The 14,878-nt window shown below is 42.9% G+C and overlaps 1 protein-coding gene across 2 annotated transcripts in view; it reads right to left on the reverse strand.

Annotated features, from left to right (window-relative positions):
• The window catches only part of LIPC (lipase C, hepatic type), a 271,204-nt gene that overhangs the window by 89,812 nt on the left and 166,514 nt on the right, over nt 1-14,878 (reverse strand). For both annotated transcript variants that reach the window (XM_089667695.1, XM_089667702.1), the window contains one exon: nt 11,565-11,758. In XM_089667695.1, the coding sequence (XP_089523821.1) occupies nt 11,565-11,758 (194 nt within the window). The remainder of the gene's footprint in view (nt 1-11,564; nt 11,759-14,878) is intronic.

Genomic DNA, 14,878 nt, shown 5'->3' on the forward strand with positions numbered 1-14,878 from the left:
ACAAGCATGTGATGCTCCTGTAAACTCACCTGGGGCAAGTAACAGGTGTGGGCAATATAGAAATCACACCTGAAAGCAGATAAAAAGGAGAGACGTTCACTTAACCTTTGCATTGTGTGTCTGTCTGTGCCACACTAAGCATGGACAACAGAAAGAGGAGACGAGAACTGTCTGAGGACCTGAGAACCAAAATTGTGGCAAAATATCAACAATCTCAAGGTTACAAGTCCATCTCCAGAGAACTAGATTTGCCTTTGTCCACAGTGCGCAACATTATCAAGAAGTTTGCAACCCATGGCACTGTAGCTAATCTCCCTGGTCGTGGACGGATGAGGAAAATTGATGAAAGATTGCAACGCAGAATAGTCCGGATGGTGGATAAGCAGCCCCAAACATGTTCCAAAGACATTCAAGCTGTCCTGCAGGCTCAGGGAGCATCAGTGTCAGCGCGAACTATCCGTCGACATTTAAATGAAATGAAACGCTATGGCAGGAGACCCAGGAGGACCCCACTGCTGACACAGAGACATAAAAAAGCAAGACTACAGTTTGCCAAAATGTACTTGAGTAAGCCAAAAGCCTTCTGGGAAAACGTCTTGTGGACAGATGAGACCAAGATAGAGCTTTTCGGTAAAGCACATCATTCTACTGTTTACCGAAAACGGAATGAGGCCTACAAAGAACAAAACACAGTACCTACGGTAAAATATGGTGGAGGTTCAATGATGTTTTGGGGTTGTTTTGCTGCCTCTGGCACTGGGTGCCTTGACTGTGTGCAAGGCATCATGAAATCTGAGGATTACCAAAGGATTTTGGGTCGCACTGTAGGGCCCAGTGTCAGAAAGCTGGGTTTGCGTCCAAGATCCTGGGTCTTCCAGCAGGACAATGACCCCAAACATACGTCAAAAAGCACTCAGAAATGGATGGCAAAGAAGCGCTGGAGAGTTCTGAAGTGGCCAGCAATGAGCCCAGATCTAAATCCCATTGAACACCTGTGGAGAGATCTTAAAATTGCTGTTGGGAAAAGGTGTCCTTCCAATAAGAGAGACCTGGAGCTGTTTGCAAAGGAAGAGTGGTCCAAAATTCCGGGTGAGAGGTGTCAGAAGCTTATTGATGGTTATAGGAAGCGACTGATTTCAGTTATGTTTTCCAAAGGGTGTGCAACCAAATATTAAGTTAAGGGTGCCAATACTTTTGTCCAGCCCATTTTTGGGGTTTTGTGTGACATTATGTCATATTTGCTTTTCTGCCTCTGTTTTATATTTGTTCCAATACATACAAAGGGAATAAACATGTGTATAGCAAAACATGTGTTAATGCAATACCTTTTTTGTGTGAAATACTTGATTTTCAGGAAAAATATCAAGGGTGCCAACAATTTCGGCCATGACTGTATGCTCACCAGCCACCTCTTTATTAGGCACACCTTGCTAGTACCAGTTTGGAACCCCTTTTGCCTTTAATTCTTCATGACATAGATTCAACAAAGTGTTGGAAACATTCCTCAGAGATTTTTGTTCATATTGACATGAGTTGCTGTTGCCTTTCCATCATCTCGAACCAGTCTTGCCCATTCTCCTCTGACCTCTGACATAAGCAAGACATTTTTTACCAGATATTTTCTCTTCTTTGGACCATTCTCTGTAAACCCTAGAGATGGTTGTGTGTGAAAATCCCAGTAGATCAGCAGTTTTTGAAAAATACTAAGATCAGCCCGTCTGGCACCAACAACCATGCCACATTCAATTCACTTAAATCCCCTTTGTTCCTCATTCTGATGCTCGGTTTGAACTTCAGCAAGTCATCTGCACCACATCCACATGCCTAAATGCATTGAGTTGCTGCCATGTGATTGGCTGATTAGCAATTTGTGTTACCAAGCAATTGAACAGGTACCTAATAAAGTGGCCAGGGAGTGTATAAACATAGTATAGTTATGAAATAAACACATTTCTTTAGTTCACAAAAAGCACATGGTTAAAAATAATTAAAACCCTTGAAAGGTACATGCATCCAATATATAATCATTAAGCATCATATCTTGTAAACATAACAAAGGCACACCAAATTTTACTCCCTCTTGGAATAAATCCCACATTTCTATTTAGGTACATCAACCAATTTAAAGAACTATCACTTTTTTAAAAAATGTTATCTCAGAGAGACCAAGTACATATATCATGTGGTCCTGTTCTGATCCAAGGCCCTGTGGTGGAGTAAAAACTCCTCTTTATTTATGTTAATGATGACTGTAGTTCTTCCCCAGACTGAAGCCCAGTTTACAGCTGTTCCTGTGGGGGTAGGTAAAGCCAGCACTAAGCCCCCTCTCTCTTACAAAAATTACTGTTCTTTTAGGGCCAATTCACACCAGTGGGTTGATCCACATTTTAGCGCAGCTGTAAAATAAAAGGACATCTGAAATTATTTCCAATGTGTCCTATTCACGCCATAATGCTGCGTTGATCTGCGTTGCGCTAAAATGCAATATGTATGCTCAGGATACACACAATGCTTAAGGATATGTAATTTGTTTTATAAATGTCAGCACTGAACGCCAGAGTGGCCTCTACTGCCAGAGACCAGCGCTGTCAAACAATAAACTTTCTCTTTTTCTAGTGCTATGTGGACATGGTCCCCTGAAGTGTTCAAAAGAAGTTTAACATGATGATTACTTCTTCTCAAGACTTCTTCTAAAATCCTGATCAGTCCCAGTTTGAGTTTATGTAAAGCTGACAATGGAATCTGTATCATATTCCATCTATTGTAGTCACAAGTTCATCACAGATACCACGTAATCCAAAATTGTTAGGATATCAACCAGAGCAGACATATAATATAAATGATGTATTGATCCACTCTGATATTTGTAATCCTCTGTAGTCACACTTTGGCCTAACCATTATTTACACCTCCACCTGTCATCTGGGATGATAAACAACATGCAAAGCCATTCACAACTCTGTCCCAAGCTACACCACCAATCTTGTCTAAAAAGATCACCCAAATTGTCCTCTCCACTCCTCCCAAGACCTCCTGCTCTCTACCTCTCTTGTCTCCTCCTCACATGCTCATCTCCAGGACTTCTCCAGAGTCTCTCCTGTCCTTTGGAACTCTCTACATCAATCTGTCCAGCTATCTCCTACTCTGTCCATCTTTAGGTGATCCCTGAAAACTCATCTCTTCAGGGAAGCCTCACCCACCTCCAACTAACAACTGAACTTTGACTTTTTACATCAGCTCATCCCTTAGAGGTATTGCCTTTGTACTACTTGCCCCACCCTATTAGATTGTAAGCTCTTATGAGCAGGGCACTATTAACCCTCTTGTATTGCATTGTACCTGTACTGTCTCCCTTTATATCAGAAAGCACTGCACAAACTGTTGGCAGTATAAAGCCTGTATAATAATAATTATAATAATAATAATAATAATAAAAAAAAAGAAATCCACAATTCTAATGTCAGTTTCAGTTTAGATTTGTATATAAATTCAAATATGGATAGATGATACACTATATAAAAGTATTGGGACACCCTTCCAAATCATTGGATTCAGGTGTTCCAATCACTGCCATGGCCACAGGTGTATAAAATCAAGCACCTAGGCATGCAGACTGCCACCTGTGCAATAAGTCCATCCGTGAACTTTCCTTGCTACTAAATATTCCACAGTTAGTGGTGTGACGATCGTGGCATCAGACCCCCAGCCCTTCTCACCAACTCGTGACCGAAGGACTAGCCAATCTAAAACCGCGCTGTCACGTGCATAACAATGCCACGCTCAGCTGCACCCTACACAAAGAATTTCCAGCTAATGGACCACAATCTATGTACCTGCAGCCTGAGAGCGATTGTTACTGGGTCAGATTAATTACGCAATTAACCCTTCACACTGCCACCACCGCCTTTTTGTACAGAGAAGGCAGAAACTCGCCAATATTAGCAATAACACTATGATGTTTGAACAATCGTCTGTATACACACTGTCACCACAGGCAGATGTATATAGAGGTTTAAAAACACACAGTAGAGCTCTTCAGAGACAGGGATTCTTAGTTTGCATTAAAGAGCTTTAGAAACAGTTCAACACTTTTCAGATAATAGGATTTATTACTAAAAAGGTCAAAATGGTGCAATAAAAATATTTACAGAAAAAGATGTAGCCAATATATATATAAATACAGAGAGCAATACCACAACAGGGAGATAACAGAAAGAAATTTAGAGAGGTAGAATACTTGCCGTCAGCCTTGATTTAAGCAGCGTTCAAGTGTCAGAGCAAAAGGGTGCCTTTTCTCCCAAAGTTGGTTCCTGATGTTAAAAAGGGAGAATTCTACAACTTACTGCTCCAAGCATAACAGCCTTTTTCTAGGAACCCAGCAGGGTGTCTCCTTACAGCAGAGAACCAATTGCCTCATTTGGGGAGGGGTGTTTAGGCAGGGGAACTCAGGCTATGACCAAATCCCTCGCAGTTTATATCATGGTCAATAACCTTCCATAGGAACATGTAGCAGCCTAGCCACTAGTAGATTATATGCAGAATGATATCCTGAACGTCCCAACATCAAATATGCCATATCTCACTATTTCAGCTAGAACTATACAGCTCTCTGCTCTCCTGTAGACTTCAACTAGGGGTGTAAGATATCAGGCAACTCACATTAACCTGAGCTATCCGAATATATGCTTTGCTTCATTGAAATTATTTCCTAGCTTAAGATATGAAATTATATGGAAAAGTGGATTTTAAATGATGTCTGTTTTACGGCTACGGAATGCGTTTGAAGTCCAGTGAAAGACTGGTTTATAGCTTTACGATCACCTCCAAGCAAGAATCTCACAGACATACTGGGCAAAGGCTAATTGGGGTTTATAACCACTGTGCCTGATGCCTATGATCTCAGCATACATACAGACCACATTCCTGAGGGAGGGGGATTGGAGGGAGAGAGAGAATGATACAAGATGGAGGATCCTTAGGAAGATGGATGACCGCGTCCATCTCTGTACGTACAATTGCTACAAGTGGTATTATAACAAAGTGGAAGCAACTGGGAACAACATCAACTCAACCATGAAGTGGTAGGCCACATAAAATGACAGTACATTGCTGAAGCACACAGTGCGCAGAAGTCACCAACTGTCTGCAGAGTCAATATCTTAAGACGTCCAAACAACGTGTGGCCTCCAGATTAGCACAACAGTGCGTAGAGAGCTTCATGGAATGGGTTTCCATGGCCGCCGAGCAGCTGCATCCAAGCCTTACATCACCAAGTGCAATGCAAAATGTCGGATGCAGTGATGTAAATCAATATTGTTGAAAAAGGGGTATGCATCGGGCCTCTATAGCCAATACAGGGAAGATATGAAGTATAATTAATCCTGCATATAAAGACTGCCAAATGATTGCTGACTCCACCCTAAATGAACAAAAATCATTATTGTGTGTGGTCACCAAAACCTATAAACTAACACATAAATAGAAGAAGGGTAAGAGGTACCCCTAAAAGAAAGTTTCATAAGGGAATATGCAGCTTTTAAAATTGGCTTTAAATGAAAATATATGTATATGCTTAGCACAAATAACATACAAGGTGAGCAACCACCACTGACACTTCACTAAATTTAAAAAGACAACGTTGTCTAATCACCCAAGCGGCTGCTCATTCGGCGTGTTTTTGATGCGTTTTGCGTTCTTTTTTTACATTTTTTAAAATGTTCTTGTTGCTAGGCAGATTTAAAATGCAAAACACATCAAACACACATCAAAAACACAGTAGAAACGCACTACATGCTTTTCTGCAGCATTTCCATTGAACTCTATAGAATCAAAAATGCAACTTTTTGCTTTCAAAAATGTCCCTGCCCCTTTCCAAAAATGGACCGGGAGAAAAGTGGAGATGTGAACATGTCCCATAGGAAAACATATTAAATGGACTGTACAGTGTTTCTGCAAAACACTGCAGGAAATGCTTAGGTGTGAACCTAGGGTAAAACTGGGATGCCATTAAAGTTCATGTGTGTGTAAAGGTAGGCATCCCAATACTTTTGGCAATATAGTGTATATTGTGGTAGTCGTTGCCATAAAAGAACAATCCAAGTCCATGAATGAGACTTTGATACATGAACTGGAAATTATTTTTATTAGCTAGTGATGTGAGTGCCATTCCTAATCCAGTAACCTGATTTAATGCCAGTTCAGACAGCGACAATACCTCACAGTTGCAAGTGTGCATCTTGAAATAACAATGCCCAAGAAAGGCAACTGCCAAATTCGTTGATTTAAATATTGAAATAATTTTTAAATATATGTTATCTCTTAGCAGGTTCATATCCTGGCACTACCAGGTTGGCAGATACAGTAAATCCTTACATTCTCACTTGCCAGGACCATATCCATGTATGCATACAAATGCCCTAAAATCTCATGTCCCAATCCAAAGAAACTCTGCATTAGCGGTAATAGTGGTACAGGAGGAAATAGCTGTGGGGGATGGAGTTGTAGGAAGAGTGGAGGAGTTCAGTAATTAGCTGAGGGTGGGGTAGGCTTCCCTGAAGAGATAGGTTTTCAGAGCCTAAAGGTGAGCAGAGTAGGTGATAGTCTGATGGATTGGGGTAGGGAGTTCCAAAGGATGGGGGAAGCCCTGGAGAAGTCCTGGAGACAAGCATGGGAGGAGGAGACCAGGGAGTTAGAGAGTAGGAGATTTTGTGAGGAGCGGAGAGTACGTTTTGGGTGGTATTTGGAGAGAAGATCGGTAATGTAGTTTGGGGTAGTATTATGAACAGCTTTATACGTCAATGTTAGCGTTTTGAATTTTATCCGTTGGGCAATGAGAAGCCAGTGGAGGGATTGGCAGAGAGGGGTGGCAGATACGGAGCGGTTAGTAAGGTGGATGAGTCTGGCCGCAGGATTCAAGATAGACTGAAGCGGGGATAGCCTGCGATGAGGTAAGCCAATGAAGAGGGAGTTACAGTAGTAAAGGCGTGATATAATAAGGGAGTGAATGAGTTGCTTAGTGGTTTCCGAGGTTAGGAACGGACGTATTTTGGAGATGTTGTGGAGGTGAAGTCTACATGAGTTTGTCAGCAATTGGACCTGGGGCTGGAAGGACAGATTAGAGTCTAGGATGACACCTAGTACTCTGGCTTGAAGGGTGGGACTGATGGTAGTGTTGTTGGTCTTGATGGAGAAGTCAGGGTGGGGGGGGGGGCGCGGGCTGGGGGGAAAACTAGGAGCTCCGTTTTGGAAAGATTTAGTTTGAGGAAGTGGAGTGACATCCAATCCGATATGTCGCTCAGTAGGCTTGTGATACGGGCGGAGACTGAAGGGGTGAGGTGAGGGGTAGAGAGATAGATTTGCGTGTCGTCGGCATAGAGATGGGAGTTGAAGCCGTGGGAATGTATCAATTGGCCAAGGGAGGAGGTATAAATGGAGAAGAGAATGGGCCCAAGGACAGAGCCTTGGGGGACCCCAACAGAGAGGGGGAGTGAGGGGGAGGTGGCAGCGTTATAGGTAACATTGAAGGAGCGCTGTTATAGATAGGAAGAGAGCCAGGAGAGAGCGGAGTCTCTGAGGCCAAGAGAGTGTAGTTTTTTGAGGAGGAAGGGGTGGTCAACCGTGTCGAAAGCCACAGAGAGGTCGAGGAGTAGGAGCACTGAATAGTGGCCATTAGTTTTGGCGGCAAGCAGGTCGTTGGTGAGTTTGAGTAGGGCAGTTTCGGTGGAGTGTAGGGGGCGGAAGCCAGACTGCAGGGGATCAATAAGGTTTTTGTCGGTGAGGTGGGAACTCAGGCGATTATAGACTAAGCGCTCTAGGAGTTTGGATGTAAATGGCAGCAGGGAGATGGGTCTTAGGTTGTTCAGGTCGGTGGAATCCAGGGTGGGTTTTTTAAGTATGGGAGTGATGTGCATGTACATTAGAGGGTGGGGGAAGGTGCCAGTAGAGAGGGAAAGATTAAAGATGTGAGTGAGGGAGCGTAGGATGGAAGAAGAGGGTGATCGTAGGAGTTGTGAGAGGACAGGGTCAAGGGGGCAGGTGGTGAGGCGGGCTTCTGAGAAGACCTTAGTGACCTCTTCAGTAGTAGCGAGGTCGAAGGAGTGGAGTGTTGAGGGGGTTTTAGTGTGAGGAGTGCTAGGTGGGGTGGAAGTCTGAGCAGTGGCGAGGTCGAAGGAGTGGAGTGTTGAGGGGGTTTTAATGTGAGGAATGCTAGGTGGGGTGGAAGTCTGAGCAGTGGCGATGTCCCTACGAATTGTGTCGATCTTGTTTTTGAAGTGGTTAGCAATCTCGTGGGCGGTGAGTGAGGTACTGGGTGGAGGTGGGGGCGGAGAGAGCAGGGAGTTAAAAGTAGAGAAGAGCCAATGAGGACTGGAGAAGGTATTAATGAGGGTAACAAAGTAGGCTTGCTTGGCAGCGTGAAGGGAGGAAGTGTACGTTAGGAAGGCAGATTTATATCAGGTGAACGCTTGTTGGAATTTGGTTTTTCGCCATAGTCGCTCCAGTGCACGACTGCGTCTTTGAGATTTTTGGTGTGGTCAGTCTGCCAGGTTGTAGCGGTCGGGGTCTAATGCTTCGTGTTGTTGGGGGTGCTAGCGAGTCTAGAGAGGTTGACAGCGAGTTGTTATAAACAGTAGTGGCCAGGTCAGGGCAGGACAGGGGAAGGATACTGTCATAAAGTTGGTCAGCTGCAGAGTGGAAAGGGGCAGGGTTCAAGTTGCGGAGGTTTCTGCTGGTGATAGTTTGACGTTTGGAGGGATAGGTGTTTGAGGACGAGGAGACGGAGAAGGTAATGAGGTTGTGATCAGAGAGAGGAAAGGGGGTGTTTGTGAGGTTGTTGGGAGTGCAGAGATGAGAGAAGACAAGGTCTAGGGTGTTCCTGTTGGAGTAGGATATTAGTGAAACCATAGAGGATTACAATAAAAGAAGTAGATGAACACTTCATTTATGTGTTTGCTTTGCCCTGTGGATATCCTTACAATGTTGGATTTTAAAAGCTGTTTGTGATGACCGAGAACTCGGAGAACTTGTGATTTTTGTGAAATAAAGAAATAGTTTGGAGTAGTAATTATGTGGGTTTTCATATAAGAGGTGCAGACATACATGTATAGCAAGAGAAAGAATGCTATAAATAATATGAGACAAGATGTAGGTGATTGCCAGCACAGATGCAGCATAAACAGAGACATATGTCAATATTTTTGCAATCCATCAAATGTGGGAATAATTTTAGAAATACTATATATATCTCAACATAGTATAAGTAGGTTTACTAAAACATTACTATATAAATAGGATTAATGATGTGGAAAAGGACCTAAGTGAACTATTAGTGAAATGGTAGGAACTGAAAGCAATAGACAGAATGGAATGGGTTTAAATTATACAGGAAGATATGCTACTTTAAGTCAGAGACAGAGAGACAGAGGCAGATGGAGTGACAGAAAAAGCTCAGATCACTTACGCCGGCCATAGATGGTCTGACTCCTGGCCTGTTCATTCGAACCATGTATGGGCAGGTTGAATGTGCCAAAGTTGATTGATCGATCAACTTGGGTACAACTAGCCTGCCGGATTTTATGTGTGATTATCGCTTGTGGCGATTATAGCTGCTAGCAATAATCACTTAATCACTGTGTTCTCCTGGCTGGGATGGCTTCCACCATGTTCCCCTCCCCCCCATTCTAGCAGAACACAATGGCTTAGTGGGAGGGATTCCCCTGTCAAAGCTATCTGTGTATGGCCTGCCTTAGTCTGATTTTTTTTTTAATCACATTATAATTCATTTTCTTAAAATGTTAAATTCATTATATCACAACTGTTACTTAGCTGTGGAATTGTTTGTGGGCCACATGACATGTATATTTAAACCTGTACTCCAGGCAAAGTTAGCTGTTTTACCACCAAAGAATTCATATTTCTGTCCATCCAGTCCTTATATGTTCTCAGCTCTGACACATCATGCTGTCATGTTGGGCAGGGAGGACACCTGATAATTCTGTTGTTCAGGAACACTTGCAGGTGTCCTCCCCACCCAGTGACAGGGTAGGGACTCTGCTCTTCATTCTTGTCAGTATGGTCCTTGGACTGCAGCACAACTAATTATCTCCTTCTGCTGCTTCTTCTTTCCCCAGTCCACGTTAAATAACCAGAATTGCCCCCCCCAATAGACTTAGGTGGGGGTCGTCTTAAAGTTTGCTAACTTCAAACTGTGAGCAAGGTTTGTGTTCATGAACTGAACCTAGGTAGATTCATTCATCCCTAATAGGACGGTAAGAGTAGAAACGGTTGACACAAAAATAACCCATCTGAAATGAAAATGGAAGTTGCTATCACTAAGATCTCTTACTGCAAATGCCAGTTGCCTGGCTATCGTGGAAATACAATGGCTTTAGTACTTTCTGAGGCATTTGCCTGGAACAGGGGTAGGCAACCTGCGGCTCTCCAGCTGTTGCAGGACTACAAGTTCCATCATGCCTCTGCAAGTCATAGCTGTAACTGTCAGTTTTGTAATGTTGCAATGCCTCATGGGAAATGTAGTTCCACAACAGCTAGAGAGCCGCAGGTTACCTACCCCTGGTGTGGAACAAGTATGCAGAGCAGGACACATGTCTTCACTGTCGCCCTATAATAATGATACTTTTTACAGGTCAATGTCTGAAAAACAATGGAAAATAAATGCAAAATTAAAGACAAGGAGTATCTTGATTAGGTTATCCCTCTGCTCCCTTTTCCTGTCAGCATGTTCATGTGTGTACTGCAGCAAAATGAATAGACAAGCAGGCAACTACTATTCTTAGAAGATGTTTAGTAGCGACAGCTCACATATTCCATTGACTACTCTCACTCCTACTACTCCCTGCCTTTTTAGACAGCATATCCGGGTCTGAGACCTCCACTCCAGCTTTAGTACTACAGCAGGACCCCTTTGCACCCCCTTTTTGGTGATTGGAAAATAATGGAGTAGCAAAATGCTGAGCAGGTCATCCCTCTGCTCTCACTTCTTGTCAGCATATTTATTACCAGCACATGTGCACTGTAGCATATTCTGACGGGTTCCTTATGCTGGTCTTCCTTCTCCCAGTTGAAGTGCTGTCCAGGGAAATATTGGAAGTTGTTATCAGAACAACTTCAGCAATGTACACTAGTTGCATTTAAAAATATGTTGCAAGAGGTTTGTATTCTTTTTGAATCTTGGTTCCCTTTGTGAATTTCTTTCAAGTATGAGCCGTAATCAGCAGCATGAAATAACTCCCACACTTTGTCTCTGCGCTACAGCTTCCTGTAATAAAGACCAGTCACTGCTGCTCTCTCTTTGGGCCAGGTGACTGGTCTTGTAGTGCCCCCTGTGGTTTCTGCAAGCAACTTGTATTGGGATGTCCTCCTTGATCCCTCCCACAGGATATGTTCTGATGTCTCCACTTCTTTTACAAGGTGATATTTCAGTTTGCAAAATGTACACAGAATGGATTTATAGCCTTTGTGGCTGTTGAAGAATAAATGTAAATAATAGTTTATGTGCCTGGAGTTCAGCTTTAAGTAATAGTACAGTTGTAGCTTAAAATACATACCGACCATCCATGAACTATTATCACTAGAGGAAGAGAAGCATTAAAGCCGCATTGCTCCAGAGTTTCTAGCTGAAGTGTAACAATCTTACACATATTTTTTTTGTCTCTTTCTTCATTGTATAACAAGAACTTGGTCTGTACATTGCTTGGGTCTCTTTTACTCTCCACAGCTCTTCGAAGTTCTTCCTTATATCCTAAAAAAAAACAAAGAAAATATTTTAATTATGAGGCCTTCTATTAATTATAAGTCCATCGGTACTTCCAGTTCTCCCATAGTCCCCCTGCAAAGTCCCACAAATACCGGTTGAGACAGTTTAGTCAAATTAATACATCTTCCTGTGATGGTGTAGCTAAAAAAGGCTTGGATTATTTTTTAGATACACAGAATATAACTGGATACTAACATTTATAGATAAAGTTGATCCAGGGAATATCCGATTGCCTCTCGGGGGATCGGGAAGGAATTTTTTTCCCTGCAGGAGCAAATTGGTTCATGCTTTGCAGGGTTTTTTTGCCTTCCTCTGGATCAACTGTGGGTATAGGATCATAACTTTTTTTTTTTTTAATGGTTGAACTGGATGGACTTTTGTCTTTTTTCAGCCAGACTAACTATGTAACTATATGTAACTATGTAACTATGATGCGGCACTACTCCTGAATTCAAAGCAGAAGTACTGTTGTTATGTAGACTTTGTCAACTAACTGTGCAGGGAACGTGGCTAATGGCATTGTCATTGCTGATTCACAAGTTTATCAATCAGCACTTGGACACACCTAGTTCTGCCCATTGCTTTCTGAATTGACAGCACTGTTTCTATTGTTGAAACCTTGAAATTTTGAGCTGCAGTGTCTGGGAGGGGAAGAGAGTGAAATAGCGGATTTGGCACAGTTAGGAAAGATAAAGGAAGTTTTTCATTTACTTTATGATGCTTGTGCATCCCTTAGTAACTTTATTTACTACCTGTCTAGACTACCATACAGGAACCTGTTGTACAGTGGAAAGTGCTTCTCATACAGTGTATCAGTAGTGTCCCAAGGCAGCCCGCACCGGGTGGCACCTACCGCACGGGGTGACACTGGACCCGCTCCACGAACAGGTAAGTTGTAAAGAAAGCCGATGATCCCCGCAGGATAGATCCAATTCATCCTGCGGGGATCGTCGGCTTTCTTTACAACTTACCTTTTCGCAGAGTGGGTCTGGTGTCACCCCGTATAGGTTGCATGCCGACTATCCCCGCACGATGGATTGGATCTGCGGATTAGGGAGCATAATGGATCAGACTCCGATCCATTATGCTCAATCTGCAGATCTGAACTATCCTGCGGGGATCGTCAGCATGCAACCTATACGGGGTGACACCAGACCCACTCTGCGAAAAGGTAAGTTGTAAAGAAATTCGACGATCTGCAGAAGTCCGATCCATTATGCTCAATCTGCAGATCTGATCACTTCTGCAGGGATCATTGGAGGTGGTGTCACCAAGTGTTATCGCACCAGGTGACACCAACCATAGGGACGCCCCTGTACTGTATATTTGGCTAATTAAAAAGGCAGGAAAAAGCGTCCTTTTAATTTAAAGGAAATATTGCACATCTGCAATATGTAACTTTCTCTATTATTTTTAACGAAACATTCCGAATAAAAAAAAGTTAGGGAACTTACCTTGAGACTCTACACAGCTGACACAAGTGAGACAGAAACGAACAGTTAGGCCTTCTGCACACTTGAGCTTAAAAAAGCTGCTTTTACAGGCATTTGCCCTCCTGAGGATTTCCCCCCCTTCATGACCAGGTCATTGTTTGCGTTACGGCGCTGTGTTACTATGACTGACAATTGTGCGGTCATGCAATGCTGCACACAAATTAAATTTAGGTACTTTTTTTCCCACGAATTGAGCTTTCTTTTGGTGGTATTTTATCGCCCGTGATTTGTAATCTTTTGCGCTATAACAAAAAAAGACCGACAATTTTGAGCAAAAAACAATATTTGTGACTTTTTGCTATTAAACTTGTCCAGTAAAAAAATTTTAAAAAACAAATTTCATCATAAATTTACACCAAAATGTATTCTGCTACATGTCTTTGCTAAAAGAAATCCCAACACATGTAAATTAATTGGTTTATGTGAAATGTATAGCATTTACAAATGGCGGTATATATACTGGAGTTTTTATTTATTTTTTATTTTTACTAGTAATGGCGGCGATCAGCGACTTATAGCTGGACTGCGGCAGACATTATGACATTGGGGGGAACAGACTTGGTGTCCCTAACATCCCCAGTGACACCAATACAGTGATCAGTGCTAAAAAAAAAGCACTGTCACTGTACTAATGGCACTGGGCACAAAGGGGTTAACCGCTTCCCATCTGCCCTATAGCAGAAATACTGCTACAGGGCAGCACGGATGCGCAAAATCACATATATATATATATATATATATATATATATATATATATGTGATTTTGCATTTCTGGGTGGGGGAGCGTGCAAGTGCCCTAACCGCACCGCGATTAGCGACTGTCAATCACCGGGTCATGGCCCGTTAATTACTTGCCAGCACCCAGTGATTTCTGAAGATCTCCGAAGGGGAGGAGGACTGTTTTGTTTACTAACAGTTCTCCTTCCTGTCAGCTCAGCACAGCCACCCAGTGTGTTTACAGTGAAGCACACAGACACCGACCCCTAGTAAAACACTCCCTGAACACAGTTAACCCTTTGATCACCCCTCATGTTAATCTGCCTCTAAACACCCCTTTAAGTTAACCTATCCATGCACAAATAAGAGTTTAGAGGAATTTAGAGTCAATGGTGTTTAGAGGCAGACAAAAACCCCATCATTTGTGCATTCAGGAGAGGAGATTTTGAGCATAAAAATTCTCAAAAGGACTTGTCAAAGACTATAATTTTTTTATACTACACTTTTTTTTTTTATGAATGAGTAGCGCTGCCATATACTCTATGCTCATTTATTTAGGCGGGGGCCTGGGATCTTGTTAAAGGGAGCTTCCAGATTCCAATAAGCCCCCCACCCACAGACCCCCAGAGCCACTATCCACGGTTGGGGGAAGAGGCCCTTGTCCCCATCAACATGGGGACAAGGTGCTTTGGGGGGGAGGGGCATGTGGCCTGGTATGGTTCAGGGGGGGTGCTCGCTCATCCCCCCTTTCCTGACCTGCCAGGCTGCATGCTTGGATAGGGGACTGGTATGGACTTTGCAGGGGATCCCCACATCATTTTAAAAACATTTTGGCAGGGGGGTTTCCCTCGAAATCCATACCAGACCCAAATGGCTTGATATGGATGGGGGGGGG

The sequence above is a fragment of the Staurois parvus genome, unplaced genomic scaffold, assembly GCF_062004578.1.
Source record: "Staurois parvus isolate SC_StPar_1 unplaced genomic scaffold, SC_StPar_1.0 ptg000054l, whole genome shotgun sequence".
Lineage (NCBI taxonomy): Eukaryota > Metazoa > Chordata > Amphibia > Anura > Ranidae > Staurois > Staurois parvus.